At 50.0% G+C, this 18,696-nt stretch overlaps 1 protein-coding gene across 2 annotated transcripts in view; it reads right to left on the bottom strand.

Moving 5' to 3' along the window:
- SCRN1 (secernin 1) overlaps positions 1–18,696 on the bottom strand; it is a 55,995-nt gene that overhangs the window by 18,063 nt on the left and 19,236 nt on the right. For both annotated transcript variants that reach the window (XM_045827183.1, XM_045827182.1), the window contains exons 2-4: positions 17,362–17,521; positions 5,808–5,989; positions 492–694 (exon numbers count right to left, since the gene is read on the bottom strand). In XM_045827183.1, coding sequence (XP_045683139.1) covers positions 492–694; positions 5,808–5,989; positions 17,362–17,520 — 544 coding nt within the window. In that variant the 5' untranslated portion in view covers position 17,521. The remainder of the gene's footprint in view (positions 1–491; positions 695–5,807; positions 5,990–17,361; positions 17,522–18,696) is intronic.

Below are 18,696 nucleotides of genomic sequence, written 5' to 3'. Positions count from 1 at the left end.
GGGTTGTTTTCAGCACGGACCAACAGCCTTCTCGATGGAACCATCTGACAGAAAGACTCCGTCTCAGGAGCAGTTTCCCTAGGGGAGGTTCAAGTTCCTGCGTCGCAGGAGGCCTGGAGACCTGGCAGGCCACGCCAGCTCCTCTAGCCCTGTGACGTCTGTGGAAGTCGGGCAGGCCGACACGCCTGGCACCTGTATGCGGGGCACCCGTGGGTGGACACGCTCTGGGATGGCTTCCAGATGCCACCCCACAGCCTTGCGAGAACGAGGAGAAACCGCCCCTGCTCCAGGCGGACACGACCCTTGCACAGCTCAGTCAGGAAACCCCGGCTAGATCTCACCGCCTCCGCGGGGCGGCCTCTTCCAGGATCCCACGCGCCACTGTCCACGGCAGCCCCGACCGCTGACTGCCGTGGGCCATGGAGAACGAGGGGCCTGACTCCCAGCTACCGCGGCGGACCCTCCGCCTCGCACCCTCCGCACCCGCTCACCTGTGACTCTCTCCGCGGCCCAGTACCTCCCCACGGTCTCGAGCACCCAGGCCTCCTCGCGGTCCACGATCAGGTAGGCGCTCTGGAAGCTGTGGCAGGAGGCGGGGTCTTCATAATAACTCCCGCCCTGTCCGTGCTCTTCCAACAAGGCGACGATGACATCGAGGGCTTCCTTGGCCGCTGCCCCTCTTTCCAAACCAAGCCTGCAGGAAAGGAGAGGTGCACCTCATCCGTTTCGTGCCATGTGACCATTACCATAGTAACCAAGGACTGGGATGAGGCGGAGTTATGAAGTGTGCCAATGTGTGTATGTACGTTAACCACGTAGGCCAGTATGCAAACAAATGAGCAGGACCCTCACGCATTCGGTTCCCAGTCGAGGGGGCGTTCTCCTCTTTGGGCAGCCCCTGCCCACACGGACAGAAGAGTCAGGACCCCAGTGGCTCCGCCACCTCCCTTTCTCTTTTCCAGCTCTGTCCCCCAACACAGCTGCCGGATGGAGCTGCGGCTCCGCCCTCGTGCTTAGCAAGGCCCCTTTGCTTGGCTCCTCCTCCCTCCTGCCTCTGGGCCTCTGGGCGGAAGGAGCCCTCTGCCCAGGCCAGCCACGTTCTCCCCATCCCACACCAGGTGTTTTGGGGAGCAGTGAAGGTGACTGCTCCTCCATGGCCAGCCATCGTGTCCGGTGCATACAACCGGCTCAGAGACCTCAGTGGGAATGGGCTGCTGGTTAGGACAAGATCAGTACCAACCCTTTATCATCTCTCCCGCTGCCTACAGCCTGCCAGCTACTGGGGTGGCTCCCGGCTTCCGTTATCAGAAAGTGCCTATTTCTCCTGAAGTGAAACCGCTGTCTCCTCCCAGCCCTTCCGACTACCCGACCCCTTAAAGAGGGCACAGAGCTTGCCCTCCGCGTCACCTTGGGCAAGTTACACAATGTATTTGAACTTTGGTTTCACATCACCTATGGAAGAGGTGCCTGTATCTTTGGGTTGCTGGGAGGGTGGGTTTTAGGAGATAATGAACATGAAACTAAGCAGCACAAGCACCCAGGACCACGTAAGGGATCAGTAAGTTTTGAGAGGTTACACATTGTGGCAGAAAACAAATGACTGGGAAACAAAGGAGCCCAGCTTCTGGCTGTGCATCTGCTGCCCACTGGCAGTGTGACTTTCAGTAACCACCTTCCCAAACCTTGACTTTCTCCTCTGCTCGGTGGGCACGGCAGGACTGCCCTCTCTGGCTGATTGGAAAGAGGACGGCACGTGCTGAGTACTCAGGAAATGTCCGTTTACTCATCTCTTCACTCAAATTAAAGTCTGGCGGCAGGGACAGGGTCTAAGAACACAGGTGACGGGCCAGCTGGCTGCAAGGTGGCGCCGGCCAGTGCCTGGGGAAAACCACCACTGCAGGAGCAGTCACCACGGACACTCGCCCAGCCCGATTCTCCCCGGAGGGACATTCACTTCACTGTGCTGCCCGGGAGAAGAAAAGGCTACAGGCTACAGATTTATTCCTGTCTAGGCTTCCTTTTGTAGTCAGACAATTATTATATATCAATTCACTGGGCACTTCTCACTTTAAGCCTATTTAGGGAGACTTGGTGCCAAGGCAATGATTTGCGAAGCGGCACCCTAGGACCTATGGAGAGTGATAAAAGAATGAACCTGTTAGAAGACCACAGTCGGTCGGCTCTCTGGTGGTCGGTGCCGACAGGAAGCAGCCAGAGAAGTAAACGCTCATCTTATCCCGAGGATCCAAAGCAGACAGATGTGCTACGAGCACGTCTCCCAGCCTGGAGCTGTGCACCCGGGAGGGTCCCTCCCTCCTGCCCACAGGTCCCCAGCGGTCCTTGGTCACCCTGCCTCACGCATGCACTCCAGGCAGAACCCTGTCCCCAGGCCTCTGCAGGGCACCACCCCCTTGCCCGGGTGAAAGTGCCACGAGCTTGCAGATGCCTGGCGAGGGCAACCCCCCCACCTTCGGAGGCTGTGACTTCTCTCTGGCAGTTTCTAACTCAGCTCTCCTGCTCCTCCGCCTGTTCCCGCTCCGCACTGGGACCCCTAGTACTTGCGCTCGCCCTTCCACGGGGATGATTCCAATTTTATGCCTCATGCCAAGAAAAAAAGAGAGAGAGAGAGACTCCTTTGTCCCACCCGACCTTTCCCACCTGGTCTCCCTGCCATGGGACGGGGACAGGACAACCTCGCCTCAGTCCCAGGGCCATGAGTGACAGGGAGGTTTCCCGTTCCACCTGAGACTGAGAGGCGCAGGTGCACCCGGACCACGGTGACCTGGGGCCAGAGGTCATGGCGCCCAGAGGCCTGCTCTAGAGCTCTCGCAAGTTCTACTTCCTGGATGGGGCAGGTTCACGAGGTGCAAACTGAAAACGGCACCTTTCTGGCCCCCACACCTACTTCACATTGGCGGCTGCACCTCCCAGTGGGCGTGACTGGGGCGGGGAAAGGGGTGAAATGAACCGGGCCAAGGTCAGTCTCGCTCTGACCTCAGCCTCCAGTGCGATTCTAGTCCTTCCAAGGTGGGCGGCTGGTCCAGGTTGCTCTAGGTCTCGGAATTAGCTGATCCCCATTCCATTCTTTTTTCCAAATCCCTGGGCAAACCCCTCTTCGGGGCCCATGACTTTCTTACAGGCGTGCCAAGTTCAAGGTGCCCGTTCCTGAAGTGTTAGCACATCTCGCTAAAGAAGACGAGTCCCATCGGCACTTGCCCTGCTTGGAGCCCCTGTGCTTAGGAACTCCGCCTGCTTCTCTTTTCGGTACCTGTGCCCCCATGGAGCAGGGGGACCCTGTCCCTTTGCATCCCAACTAAGGTAAACTACATTATAACTAGGGTTCCCATGGATACATGGTCACTCATGAAAATGGTCACTGCCTCTTCCTTTATGGGGGTGTGTTCTTATGAGGATGCAGATGCAAATACACTTGCCCTTGAGCAACCTGGGCACCGGGGGCACCGATGGCTGCACAGTCAAAAATCCGCATATAACTGGTGGCTCCCCCCAAACTTAACAAGTGATACCCAGCTGTTGACCGGAAGCCTTACCGATAACATACGCATCAAGTCGACTACCACCCACTTTGTATGTTATACGTATATATACTATATTCTTACAATAAAGTAAGCTGGAAAAAAGAAAACTGTTATTAAGAAAATTGTGAGGTAAATACATTTACAGTACTGACTGAAAAAAAAACGAATCCACATATAAGTGGACCCATACAAAGTTCAAACCCACATTGAGGGTCAACTGTAATCTTCCCTTTTCCCCACAGTCAAGGTGCTTGCAAGGTCTCTCTCGGGTTCGCGACCTTTGGGACATTGGGAGATGACCAGCCCTCAGCCAGGGGGCTGAAAGCCGAAAGGAAATAAGAGGAGTTTAAGGGCTGCACTGACTTGGGGGAACGGGGTGTGAGACCTTTTGCCTGATCTCTGTCCACACCCCCAACCTTGTCTCGAAGCATGCCCACACACACGCAGCTGTGACAGTCTCTGGGCAGCCGGCAGGGTTTGCTGAGGGCCATTCCCTCGGATTCTGCGCCCTTCGTGCGGCTACAGATCTCAAAGCCTTGAGACCCGTCTCTCCTACTGATACCTTAAATTGGTCTGAAAACCTTGCATTGCTCAGTTTTTTGTCTTCTTCCTGCCGCCAGACTAAAAGTGTCTTTGAAGCTTTGGAGCTTCTGCATGCACCACCAGCGTCTGGCACAAAGCAGATATTCAGTATTACGGACTGACCATCTTTAAAAGGTACATCGGAGGCTTTGAAGGCAAAACAAATTCTCTTGCAGCATCCCAGAGGAATCAACTGCTAAAATGGTCATCGTCGCCAGTGCTATGAATCCCACACCACGAATGTCATGGTAACTCACAAGGCAAGGAAGGCTACACACGAGGCCTGAAAGGGGAATACTTTTCATCGTTAACTCTTCATTTGCAGGATTTCTGTAACGTATGGTGGTAAAAACATTGGGACAGCTGTCAAAACATTAAGCTCAAAACTTGTTGTTATCCTGTAGGTTCCGCTCTATTAATGAAGAGAAAACTGACTGTAAATATGAGGCTTTTCCCTCTTCTCCAGCTCAGGGGACCGGCTCCTCTGAGTCTGTAAGGGCCAGGACAAGGAAAGACAGAGAGGAAGGCGTCATAAAGACGATGTGATACCGAAAGGGCCACTCACAGAGCTACCCATCGGTTGGCAGACGCTATGGGCCACAGAGGTCTCCGCGTAAACGGGCAACTTCTCCCCACACCGCCTACAAAATGGGAACATCGCTGTTCCTTCTTCTAGAACATTAGCTTTGGAAGGTCCGTTAGACGTCATCCAACCTCAGGGCTCACACCGGACAAGCGAGGAAAGCGTGGCCCAGAGAGGTGACACGACTTGGTGTATCTGCCCCGAACAGCAAGGGCCCCGGCTCCCCACCCAGTCTCCTTCCTTTCAACACTGTCCACAGCTCGACTGCGTTCCGCTGTCCCGGGAAAAAAGAAAGCCACTTCAGAATGTAGATCTGTCCCGGCCTACCCTCTACTTCAGCCATTCATTCCAAACCAAGTCACCGATTACCCATTATGTGCCAGGCACGCGGCTCCTGGCGCAGTGACACAGTCGTGAATACGCAGACAAAGCCCCCTGTCCTGCCGCCCCCTCTGCTGCATGGAAGCCGGAGGAGCAGGGAGAGGAAGAAAGCGTGACTGAGGCGGAGAGGAGAAAGGGGGAAAGTGGTCTCTGGTCTTCTGTCCCTTGTATATTACGTACTTCATAGACATCCTTGTTCTCCTATAGATTTTAGATATGTTTCAAATAGCATACACTTCACCCATCTAACACACACAGTGTACCAGTTTTTAGCACATTCACCAAGTTGTGCGACTATCATCACAGCCCAAGTTCAGAACATGAACCACACCTCGGAGAGAAGCCCCGATCATTAGCGATCACTCCTGATCTCCAGACAGCGACTGATCTCCTTTCCGTCCCCACGAGCTTGCCTATTCTGGACACTCTGGAGAAATGGAATCACACAGTATGTGACCTTTTGGGTCTGGCTGCTCTCAGCATAATTTCTTTGAGATTCATGATGTTGCAGCACGTATCAGTACTTGATTTGGGGGGGCTGAATAATATTCCACTGTAATCTACTCTCTTTCTCTTTTTTTTTTTTTTTGCAAAGTTTATATCAAATGGCACACATCTTCTTTAGGAGGACTGTATTACAAAATGGAAGGTTTGGAGGGAGACGAACGCTGCCCCACCCCCCACGCGTCCTGGGCGGTGGTTTCGGGGTCGCCGCGCAGTACCTGACCAGATCCATCCCCAGCAAGGCTTCCGTCTCGGTGGCCGGTTCTCTGGCGTTGATGGCTTCATTGGCTATGCACACTCCGTGTTCATTGGCTCCCATTTCTGCCCCCCAAAGCCAGGCGGGTCTGCTTATCACAATGGCATGGGTCTTGGGGACTTGGTCGATGGAGATGTAAGTACACTGAAAAACGAAGACAGGAAAGAGAGAGCCAACACCTGTCAGGTACCGCTTACTTCTCCCCTTGGTACTTACCCTGAACCACCACATCGGTTACAAACAGCCCAGCAAATAAAATGAAAATAAAATGATAAATAAAATAAAATGTCTTGAGAACATCAGACTTAAAAGACAGCCCAAGACTCAGTGCGGCTCAAAGGTCTCCACGGTGACCTTCAGTCTTGCCAGTCACCAGTTTCTAGACTCGTCGGTTCAAGCCAGTCAGTCCATAAGGCTTACAGCTGCGGCGGTCTTCCTGAGCCAGGCATCAGCCAGTCTGAGTATTCTGTGGCTGGTCATGTCAACAGACACAGATGAGCACCAGCAGTCCTAACAAACAGAGCTGTTGATTCCCATTTGCAAAAATCCTTCTCCATCAGTGGCTTCCAAACACTGTTGATACGATAGAGCGCTCTCTACAAAAGAAACTTGACCTAGAAGCCTGACACAGAAGACAGATAAAAGGGAAGATGCTTTGTCTGAAGATGGGAGGTCCCTAAGCCACCCGAGATGATCCCTAGGACTCCTGGGAACACAGTTTGACAACCTACGTAATCACTGTAGTGGTGGAAGAGAATAAGATAGTACCTCACACGTAGCTACTGCATTACATGCACACTCTCCGACACAGTGTGCTTCCCTTTCCGTCCCATTGGGTCCCCACACTGAGCCCAGGAGGTGGACACATGAGAAAACATCCCCAGGAGACAAATTTCTAGCTACAGTCAGAACTCAAGGGCATGCCATGGAGGCCTGTGTGTCTCACCTCCTTCAAGGGGCTGTGTCTGTCCCTGGAAAAAGGGAATGAGCTAATCCAGATCAAACGATTTCTTTCAAAGTCTCTTCAGCCTCAGAACTCTTGCTTTGTACAAACTCTCACATGGAAGCACAAAGACAGTAAACCTGGTCATGGTGTGATGAGAGGCGAATGGAAGAACGGGCGTGGGACCGTGGCGGGGCATCTCAGAGCCTTCCTGGCTGGGGAAAACTCCACTGGATAACTGACCCGGGTTATCCAAAAGGGGCCTCCGATACTGACTATCAGTCTGCGACACACTCTTGGGTGGATGCAGTATGAAACTCAGGGCCGTACCCTGCACACGGCGCAGCAGCTCTCAAGGGAGGGCTTCATCAACCGCCACGGCCACATACATTGTAAATTAGGGAGCTGCAAGCATTGGATCCACTGCAGTCTTAGGTCTGTTTTTGACTCAAGACCCAATTATAGTGGCCGAATGCAGCCCACGAAGATCTTCTGCATTGATTTTCCATAATCTCAGACCCCGGGTAAGAGCTGAAATGCACACTCGTGGGTCACGTGACACCTGCATCTTTGCAAGCCCTGGTAGATTTGCTGTGCCCTGGGATGATGCTATTTCACTCCACAAATATTTGTAAACTGAAAGCTAATTAAATCCGAAGGTTGTCAAGACAACCTGGAGTTTATCATGGCAAACCGATACTAAAATATGCTCTGGAAATGTTTGCCCCTGTTCAGCTGCCAAAAGTCATTTACTTTTAAAATGATTTAGAGCAAAACCTGGCGAAAGCAATAAACAAACTAGGGTCCTCTGTGCTCATCTACATGTAACTGAAGTTTATATCTTGAAATCGCCCTCTTTTACGTAAAAGTAGTCCAGGCATTGGCCAACGCTCTACCGAGCCCCTGTGCACACGGAGCTCCGGTACCCGAGTCTGTCTCGAAAGGAATGAGTAAGTAGGGGAGGAATCTCAGATTCTTAAGCACAGAGTTATCACAATTTTTTTAAGGGCAGGAAAAAAGTGAAAATAGGAAATGGGTTTACTACTTTGCCCTCAAATACACTTTTGCATTTCACCAGTTATTACACCAGGCATCTTGTGCTCAGCGCTGCTGGCAGATAAATCAGTGATCTGTCCACTCCCCGGCCTGGTGGCTGGGAAAGAAGGAGAAGGCATGAGTGTACATCACTGTGACCACCAAGCCAGCGTCCGTGCCCCCGAAGCCTGTCTACTTACTATGCGCTGCATCTGGCCCCTTCCTCCCCTTGTACTTCTGGTCAACCCCATCCTGCTCTGCTTGTTCTTTTCCCAGTCCCTCCCCCCGACCCCCTCCCAAACACTGTCTGACTGCGTGATGTATTGCACGGGCTGTGTACGCACATTCTCTCTATGAGGGCGGGGAGATCTAGTTCATGGATATATCCCGAGCCTGGCACATACTGGGCACTGACACACCATTTTCTGAATGGATGAATGAACGAGTGAATGAATGCATGAGTAAGTAACCGAGGGCAGAGGGAGCATACTAGAGATTCAAAAGAAAAAGGAAACACATCCAAGTGGTCAGAGGCTTTACCAAGTAGGTGACATTTGGGTTGATCTCGAAAAATGGGCCGGACATCAAGGTGTTCCAGACAGAGGTAAAGAGCCTGAGAAGAGACAGACTGGGGTGGGGGCAGGGATGTCAAGGGTGTGTTCATGGTGCAGGGACATCCCCCACTGTGCCACTTAGGGGAACGGTTCTGACATCATTGGGTCCCAGGACTGCAAGAGCTCAGTAAGTAATGACTGAGGAAAATGTTGAAAGTTGAATCGGAAAGAACATACGGTCTCTGTGGGAGTTCACAACACATGCAGCCAGCGTGACCCTCTCCAGGCCAGACTCGGAATGAGGAGGAAGGAAGGAGATCGCCGAGCAGCCAGAGGGACCAGATCAGTCTCTCCTAAGCACCGGGCTGACAGCCATGGCCCAGATCCCCTCACGAGCTACAGAGCAGGGGGCGGGGAGACGGGGTGTGTGTGCCCCCAAACCTTAGGTGAGCCCGTAACACCAGTCCTTCAAGCAGCTTCGTCATGAGCTAACTGCAGGGGCTGGGGCCCAACACGGGCCTTCTGCAGCTGCAATTTCCACACTCTCCGCTGCGTTTGAACTCTGACTAATCCCACCCGGGTCCGGAACAGAATGGGGAGGAGGGCCACACGTGTCTCATATAGATGGGTTCTTCAAAACCCCACTTTGGGAGCAAACCTTGAAAATAAGGAACATTTACACACGATGTAATTAGCTAAACTTTGCAAAGTCAGCCACCCAGGATGTGAACACCGCAGGTGGTCGTTTTTTAAACGGCCTTCACATTTGCCACATTATTAACGAGGCAGGGAGTAAGTAGGACTGGAGGTAGCAGAGGTCTCACCAGGAAAAAAGAAATCCAAAAAAGCAAATGTGGCAAAAATATTTCAGCTCCCCCAGTCAAAACTCCTAGCCCAATTTCTATTAGAAAAGAAAAAAGGTTCACCACTTAAAGGATCGATATTTCCAGGGAGAGTTCTGGCATCCGCTTTGAGTATGAAGCTGTGAAAGTGATAAGCAAATTGTCCTGCTGCCCCATGCCCGCTCCTCACCAGCCTTTAGTAAAACAAATCTGTCAGCGAGTGTGACTCCTGGGAGCCAAAGCCGCACAGCAGCGGGAGAAAGCCCAGAGCAGGGAGCACGGGGAGGCATGTTTCTAGACATCAGAACTGCCTAACTGTAGAGGTTTTACTTAGAGGCATGGACTGGGTCAAGCTCGCCACACTCTCTGGTGGCCCCTAGGGACACACGCCAGGTCGGAGGATGAAAAGAGGGACCTCGACAGGGCGCTGGGGACAAAGACAAAAGACAATTCTTCTGCAGAGCGAGTCCTCTATTATTTCATGTGATTGTCTCAGAGGGGAAAAAGCAAAATCAGCTTCATGCTGTCTCCTACCCCTTGCACATTCCAACACACACTCTTTCTGGACATCTCCCAGGGAAAGGAGGGACAGAAGCTCTCACACAATGGACGTTTCAATCCATGAAGCGTAGCCATTGTGCCTCCCCCCCTACTGTACGCAGGTGGGGGCCCCACCCTGGCACCACCAGCAAAAACCACCGGGAAGCGAGCTGATGAGTCAGATGGGCTTCTCAGGGCAGCAGAGGAACAGGGATGCTTTAGAGAAATAATTCTAGTCTCAGAAATATTTGCAACTCTACAGCAGCATTGCTAATGATCCCTGAGAGTTTCTGTTTGGTCGGTTGGTTGTTTTTTTTCTCATATTTATATCCCAGTGTCTTGCCTACTACTTGACTGGTTTTGAAAATGTGCCCTTAAGATTCAGATGAGTCTTAATAAAGACAAAAGATGTCAACCATGTTTTAGAAGGACTGCTTTTTATTTCTCTAAATCCCGCTCCTGCGAATCAAGAGAAGAAAACAAAACAAACAAAAACAGATAAAAATGGAAACAACAAAAACTTGAAAGGGGGGAAGTCATGGAGATGAGGTTTATTATATACTAATAAGAGACACTTTAAAAAAAACCATTGTGTGTCAAACCTGACTTGGTTGTCAAGAATTCTGTCTCTAACAGACTGGCGGTTACAGGGGGGAAGGGGTCGGGGAGGACGAAGAGGGTAAAAGGCAACATATATATCGACAGACGGACACTTGGGGCACACACAGTGCAATATACAGATGAAGGACTGTAAACTTGAACACCTGAAACTTATATAATGTTATTAACCAATGTCACCCCCACGATTTAACTTTCTCCACAAATTGTGGTGTAATTATTTTCTCGGGCACCGGGTATAAACAATGTACACTTCAGTTAAAATCCACTGTTTTTCTGGAACAGCATGCCAGTGGGGTGCATATTTTTCCTAAATAGAAGGTTCAACAACGTAAGAATGAAGCCACACCCATCTATGGGCACGCACACATGCACACACGCATGCACGCACACACGCATACACGCACATGCACACACACAGTGCAGGGAATCATTCCTCTGCTTCTTCGTGCCCGCCCGGTGGGGAGGAGCAGGGCTTGAGGTAGACTTGGGATGATGCACAGGACCACAGCCTCCTCAGGACCGAGGGGCTCTCACAATCTGCCCTACTCTACAATCCAAAGAGGTGTCGTTAAAAACCCAGACTCTGCCCTGGCTGGCGTAGCTCAGTGGATTGAGCTCAGGCTGTGAACCAAAGCATCACAGGTTCAATTCTCAGTCAGGGCACATGCCCGGGTTGCAAGCCTCGGCCCCCAGCAACCGCACATTGATGTTTCTCTCTCTCTTTCTCCCTCCCTTCCCTCTCTAAAAATAAATAAATAAAATTTTAAAAACATTTAAAAAAAAAAAAACCAGACTCTACAGGACAAAGACTGAAGAGCATAAAATAAAATGCTCCCATCTGCCAACTGCGCAGCTGAACGGAAACGTGCCGTGTGATTTTAGAAACTGAGGAACTCTGGGCTGGAGGACCTGATCTGTTGTTCCTGCGGTCTCAAGCAAAGTGAACTTGACATAGAGTAGATGATGGATGGACGGGCAGATAGGTGGCCGGACTGCGGGGAGGGCGAAGGGTGGCGAGGTGGACGAAGTAGAAGGGAAGGCCACCTGGGGCCAGCTGGGAGGGTGGGTGGGTGAGCGGATGAGTCATCAGGACGACTCTCTGCACACGGTTATTCTCGGAAGACGAGTTTCTGGGATCTCACCACTCAAGTGTGACATTTCTAGGAAAACTGCAGAATATGCAACGTTTAAATGGGTTTTTGTGGGAAGTCCTCACTCTTCATCGTTAAAAAAATAATTTCTATATGCTGATGAAGGCTGTTATAAAAGCCTCGCAAGAGTTCTTGTGGCTCGCAGGCCCAAATATGGGAAAGAACCCGTCATTCTGTGCTTGGAACAAGTTACAGGTGTGACTGCCAGGGAGGGAAAGGCGTGAGGCTGCGTCTGCAGAGCAGATCAGAAGCATGTGCTGAGGCCAGGAGGAGCCGAGACCTGGGATCACCGAGTCCCTCCACACTAGACAGTTCTCGAAAAAAGAAAAACACTTTCTGCACGATGTTCTCCTTAGAGTTTACATCATCTGTCACGTGTCAACTCACGTGTGCTTCACAAAAACCCCTGTCCCGGGGGGGCAGGGGGGTTATGATCTCCACCTGGAAAATGAGGAAACTGAGTCTCCAGGACCCAAGATGCAGTACATGGGGAAGGTGACACTGGAACACAGAAGCCTATACCTGGGCCAGAGCTCATCCCTCCAGGTTTAGGCGATTGTGAACTTCAGTGGATTTATACTGGCACAAAGTGCTCCATGTTTATGGAAGGTTGGCCGGCGACAGGGAGGGAGGGAGGGAGGGATATCAGTGCTGGGGCTTCAGAGGATGCATAGGAGTCTACCAGGTAGATGGCCAGAGGGGAAAGGAGGACATTCTTAGGAAAGGATGGAAAAAGCAACAGCACAGAGAAATACGAGTGTGCTGTTTGTTCCAGAAATGGTGAGCAGCTCGGCGTAGCTGGGGCCGACAGTGTGAGCTGTGAGAGGAAAACTAAGAATGCCGACAGAAGTAGAAATTGCTTATGGACGTCAGGTACTACAAAAACTTTACCCCGTGGCCCAGTGACCCCTGTACAGAAGTGTGCCCGTGGCTGTATCCGCACATGTACAGAGTGACCCGCATGCAATGCTCTTTGCGGCGATACCTGCTAGACTAGCCAAGGGTCCAACCATCCACCAACGGAGGACTGATTGAATCAAGTGTGGAATATCTCCACAATGGACTACTATCAGCTGTAAAAACACATGTAACTTTTATGCACAGATATTAAAAATCTCTTCAGAATGTTACTGCATGAAAAAAAAAGCAAATTGTAGCCCTTTTCTATAAGCTTAAAATGACATAGTTAAAAAATCAAGTTTCAGAATAGTGTATATGATGTGCTACTTTCACGAAAAAAACAAAGGATAAGTGTTCACATTCATGCCACGTGCATGAAGCACTGGGAGGGGATGTAAGCAATTGGCAGAAAGGCTTACATAACAGGGGAACCCGAGGGGATCGGAAGAACGGGGAGTAAGACTTCTCACTGTGAACTTTTTTTGTATCACTTAATCACTTAATTTGAATAGGTGATCACTGGATTACCTAGTCAGATGTAAAATTAGCCCTGGCTGGTGTGGCTCAGTGGACTGAGCCCAGCCTGTGAACCAAAGGGTTGCTGCAGGGTGCATGCCTGCATTGCATGCCGGGTCCCTAGTTGGAAGTGTGCAAGAGGTAGCCAAGTGATGTTTCTCTCTCCTATCAATGTTTTTCTCCTTCCTTCTCCCTCCCTTCCCCTCTCTCTGAAAGTAAATAAAATCTTTAAAAAAATGTAAAATTACATTACATGGTATCTTTACCCAAATGAGTTAAAAATGTATGTCCACAAAAAAACCCTACAAAAATGCTCATAGCAACTTTATTCATTGCTGGCAAAACGCGGATGCAACGAAGAGGCCCTTCAACCAATGAAGAAAAACTGTGGGACACCCAGACACGGACTATAGTTCAGTGCTGGAAGAAATGCATTACCAAGACCCGTGAAAGATGACCATCTGAAAAGACCACACACTGGGTGATTCTGGCTCTCTGGCACTCTGGGAAGGACACAACCATGGAGATGGGGAGCACAGGAGCGGTTGCCCGGGGCTGGGAAGGAAGGGATGAAGAGTGGGACACAAGGTGTTTCCAGGGCAGTGAAAATACTCTGGAGGACACTGGAATGGCAGCTACATGTCATGATACATTTGTCCAAACCCCGAGGAGGCACAACACCCAGGGTGAACCTTTAAGTAAACTGGGGCAGGTGTCAACGCTGGCTCATCCATGACAAAACGTGTTCCGCACGAAGACACGATGTTCGTAATCAGGGAAACCGGGGGGCGGGGGTGGAGGTGGTGAGGGGTTATATATAGGAACTCTCTGTACTTTCTGCTCATTTTTCTGTAGACCTAAAACTGCTCTAAAAAAATAAGTCTCTGAATTTGGAAGAGAGAAAAGAAAGGAAAAGGGAGTGGGGTGCCAGTTGGGAGCATCCTGGATGGTGTACAAAGCAGCCTGGACCCTCACCCCGTAAACACAGCCCAGCAGTTCTAAACAAGGCAGTGACAGAGCTGTGTTCCGGGGGAAAAAAATCTGGTGACCCCAAAAGGGGTGAGACTCCAGGACAAAGAGGCTGGGGCACCCACAAGCAGATTATGGGAGGGGGAGGGGGTGGGTCTGAACGAGATGGGGGCAGTGGGGGCGATGGGGACCCAGGAGAGGAAGCAGCAGGACTCAGCGACAGCTGTCCCTGTGCATGCGGGGACAGGCGGGAGCGTTTCCCTCCTGTTTCCAGATAAAACTGCGTGGCAAACAATGGAACACCCAGAGGAGGCAGAGCAAATGGGACGGGGAACTGAACTTGGTTTCGGACAGACAGGCGAGGTTATTTCAGCCGCAGAATGTGAGCGTGGAAATGCACGGAGGCAGCTCAAGACACAGGTACGCAGCCCACAAAGAGGGCAGAGCTGCCTGAGACACCAGTTCTGGGGTGTATCAGGCTCCACTTATTCGTGCGAGAGACACGACTGAACCTACGGTGTATTCGAGTAATAATATGCCAGGGGCTAGCTAGTGCAAAGAATCCATTCCCTAAAATGAAAGTAACCAAGAGACTAGAATATTTATTAATTAGCCTGTCCCCCAAAAAGGAAAACAGATTTTTTTTCACATTTGTCATATTTTATTTTTATTTTTAAAAATTTTTTAAAGATTTTATTTATTTATTTTTAGAGAGAGAAGGGAGGGAGAAAGAGAGAGAGAGAGAGAAACATCAATGTGCGGTTGCTGGGGGCTGTGGCCTGCAAACCAGGCATGTGCCCTGACTGGGATTTGAACCTGCGATGCTTTGATTCACAGCCCGTGCTCAATCCACTGAGCTATGCCAGCCAGGGCTAGGAAAACAGATTTTTGTAAAATATTTATTTCAGACATATTTATATAATAGTCATCCCTATTCTGCAGGGGACACCTTCCAAGGCCCCCAGTGGGTGCCTGACAGCACCAAACCCTGCATACACTATACTTTTTTCTATACCATCATACCTAGAACAAGTTTTACTTACAAAATGGCACAGTAAAAGATTAATAATAACTAATGGTAAACTAGAACAATTAAAACAAAACACTCATTCAAAGGAACATAAGCACCCCCATGTCCACTGCAGTGTTATTTACAATTGCCAAGATATGGAAGCAACTCAAGTGTCCGTCAGTAGATGAGTGGATGAAACAACTATGGGACATTTACACAATGGAATACTACTCCGCCATAAAAAAAGAAGAAAGATTTACCCTTTTGCAACAGCATGGATGGACCTGGAAAATATTATGCTAAGTGAAATAGACACTCAGAAAAAGCCAAGGACCGTATGATTTCACTCATATGTGGAATCTAATGAAGAAACTGAACTAACATGCAAAATAGGAACAGACTCACAGATGGAAAGCAGGCTGACAGCTCAGGCAGGGGGCAGGGGATGGAGGGACTGAGCAAAAAGGAAAAAGGACTCATGGACATGGACAACAATGTGATGATTGTGAGGGGAGGGGAGTTTAAAGGGACTAAGTGGTAATGGGAAAAATACAATAAAAATTTATTTGAAAAAAAAATCAATATACTGTAATAAAACTTTGGGAATGTGGCCTCTCTCTCAAAATATCTTATCGTACCACACTCACCCTTCTTCTTGTGATGATGTGACATGATCAAATGCCTTATTACATCGAGACCTTTTTCACCTTTTCACTTCAAGGAAGCACTTTGCAGCTTCCCTCTTTTGGCACTTCCAAATTGCTAGCATCACTATGCTTGCTTATGCTTTGGGGCCACTATTAAGTGACTTGAATACAAGCACTGGGACACCGTGACCATCTAAATCCAAGACGGCCACTAAGTGACTGAAAAGACCTTTATCAAAAGTTAACACCTATTCCTACTTTTTTTTTAAATTGGAATTGATATCTACTTTTTAACTCGGTAGGACTATGTAATTCTCGGTCCCAAAGCCAGAGCCTTACTCAACAGGGAAGCACTGGAGGCCGCCCTGCTCAGGTCAGGCACAGAGGCAAAGAAGCCCACGGTCTCTACCACTATTAACATTGAACCCAAGCTAATGGCCAATCAGACAAGAATGGGAAATTCAACAAAGAGCAATCAAACTATCTCCATTCGCAGGTGTGATAACAATATACCTGGAAAACCCAAAAGAATTGATAACAAGAGCTGACATAACCAATGAAAGAATTTTAGTAAAAGAGCAAAATGTAAAATTGACAAAATAATCACCATAAAAGCTTGACAACACACTCGGAGAATACGGAGAGGCGAGGGTTGGTAGACCACCTCCAGAAGGGAGTTTGATAATATCTAGCAAAAGCACACACCTATTTACCCTGTGACCAGCAGTCACACCAGCAATCCCAAAGAAATACTAACAAAAACTCAAAGTAAAAATTGATGGATAATTTTTAACAATAAAAATATGTAAACCAAAACCAGATGCTGTGACAGATAAAGTTTAGCACTGTTTCCAGCAAAACGCTGGAAAATGCCCCACGCTCCAGCAACATGGGACGGGTTAAACTAGGACACAACCACAGAACGGAATGCCGTGCAGCTCTCACTGAGGAATGAGCACATCTCTGTGTACCACGTGGCGTGATCTCCAAGATCCGGCTTTAGTTGAGGAAAGCGAAGTGGAGGGAAGTGCATGCACGAGACTAGCTACCATTCATCCGAGGAAGGAGGCGAGGGCCTGGGTGGACACGCACAGCATGTGTGTGAGGTTCATTCCCGACACAGGTCACTTCTTAACGAAAGAAGCAACCAGAAAACTTTCCAAGCGTGGTTGCCAGTGGGAGAAAAAGGAAATGGGGCAAAGGAGGAAAACAGGAGCTAGACTCCTAGGAACACGCAGGCACCCCTCGTTTCATTGTGCTCTGCTCTCCTGCGCTGCACACCTGTCGCTGTTTCTTGTTTTTGTTTTCAGTGGCGGTTGACACGCAATAGTATTTAGTTTCAGGTGTACAACATAGTGATTACACATTTACATAACTTCCAAAGAGCTCACCCCCCCTAATCAACCTAGCACTCAACAGATGTTGCCTTCTTACAAAATGAAGGTCATATACTCCACCAGCAAAAGACGTTGGCCTGATTGCGCTGGTCTGGACCTAAACCTGCAGTATCTCCAAAGTGTGCCCGTACCTTGTTTTGCAGACTTGACTCCGGAACCATGTAAATATTTCACTCAATTACAAAACAAGGGCCATGGCAGCAAACACAGACTTCCCCGCATGACCCTGCTGTGAAGGCTGTAAGCCATCCTAACGGCAAGGGGAATCCACAGAGCCGGTGTGACAGCTCGGGCCAGTGAGCGGCTTCCAGGAGAGAAGTGCGGGGGTGCGGGGCCAGGCAAGAGAAAGGGAATGCGTGCTCACCGAGAGACCGCAACGCGTCACTCACCTCCACCTTGCTCCCCGGTTCATGATCGGCAGCCGGGACATACACGACTTCTTGCACTTCATCCCGGGGCCGAGCTGAATTTTTCCCAAATACCACCAGACCGTCCTTCGCACGCGGCGGGAAGGCCACCAAGCAGCAGCTTGGAGGGGCTGCAGCCATGCTGAAAAGAGAGTGGACGTCAGAGACAGCGTGGAAGCAGGCCTCACGGGGAACGCGCCCACGGTGAGCTCTCAGAGCGCATTTCACCGGGGGAAGTGGTCTCAGCGTTGGACTGCGTGCAGCCAGCTCATTAGGAGAGCCCAGCTGGCCGATGAACGTGGGGAGCCTGGAGTAGAATTACAAAGCCACCAAGACCAGATAATGTTCAGCATTCCGCGGGATTAAACGAGCTCCAGAGGCAACAGACGGCAGCTCCGGCCAAAAGTGCAGTGACGTCGGGGAAAGGAAAGTAGGTTATTGTTCCAGGCAGAGAGCACACTCTCGCTGCAGTCTGTCACAGCAACAAAGAAATAAATCCACATGCCTTGTGACAGCGCCCCACAGAGGTGCCTCAGATCTAGGGGTGCATGGCTGTCACGTAATAGGTTTTGGAGTGATGGTGGAAATGGGTCTATACTTAGGTTGAAAGAGACTCCCCTTTTTGTATATTTTTACTCCGTCTCAATGGCACAACACTCAGGCACGTCCTGGTTTCCCTCCCAGCTCTCCAGCTGGCTGGTTCTCTTCTACCTGCTCCTTGAGCATCCTCACTGCTTCTTTCCTCCTTTAATGCCCTCTTCTCTCTGGGGAAACTCCTCCCCGCTCAGAGCCACCCTTGTCACTCACATGCCAGTGGCCCACGCATCTAACTGCAGCTCAGTTATCTCCTTGCGCTCCCAAGCCAACTGCCTACGGGATACCCAGATTTCGTCATCTTCCCCAGGCTGGTCCCATTTCCGAGGTTCCCATCACATGACCAGCTCCACACCCAGCCCATGAGAACATCGGGAACTCAGGAACCATCTTACCATATGATTCTCTATTAGCTAACATGCCACCAAGTAGGTCCAATCTCCTAAATTCTCCTAAATCTCCATGGAAAATGTCCACTTCTCTCCATCTCCACAACCCTCACCCTGCACCCTACACCCTGCACCCCGGACCAAGCACCCTCACCTCTAGCCCAGATCACTGCAGTAGCCTCCCATGGGTGGCTTCGTAACAGCTATTATTGCCCCTCCAGAACATTCTCCACACTGTGGCCAAAGTGATCTTTTTAATAGGAAGATTTTTTTTCATGGCATTTCTGCTTAAAATTTTTTACAGGTTTCCCACAGGTCTTTGAAGAAAGACCAA

Source organism: Phyllostomus hastatus, unplaced genomic scaffold, assembly GCF_019186645.2.
Source record: "Phyllostomus hastatus isolate PE091 unplaced genomic scaffold, TTU_PhHast_1.1 phas_scaffold_78, whole genome shotgun sequence".
Taxonomy (NCBI): Eukaryota; Metazoa; Chordata; class Mammalia; order Chiroptera; family Phyllostomidae; genus Phyllostomus; species Phyllostomus hastatus.
This window is presented reverse-complemented; position numbering and strand designations above follow the sequence as displayed.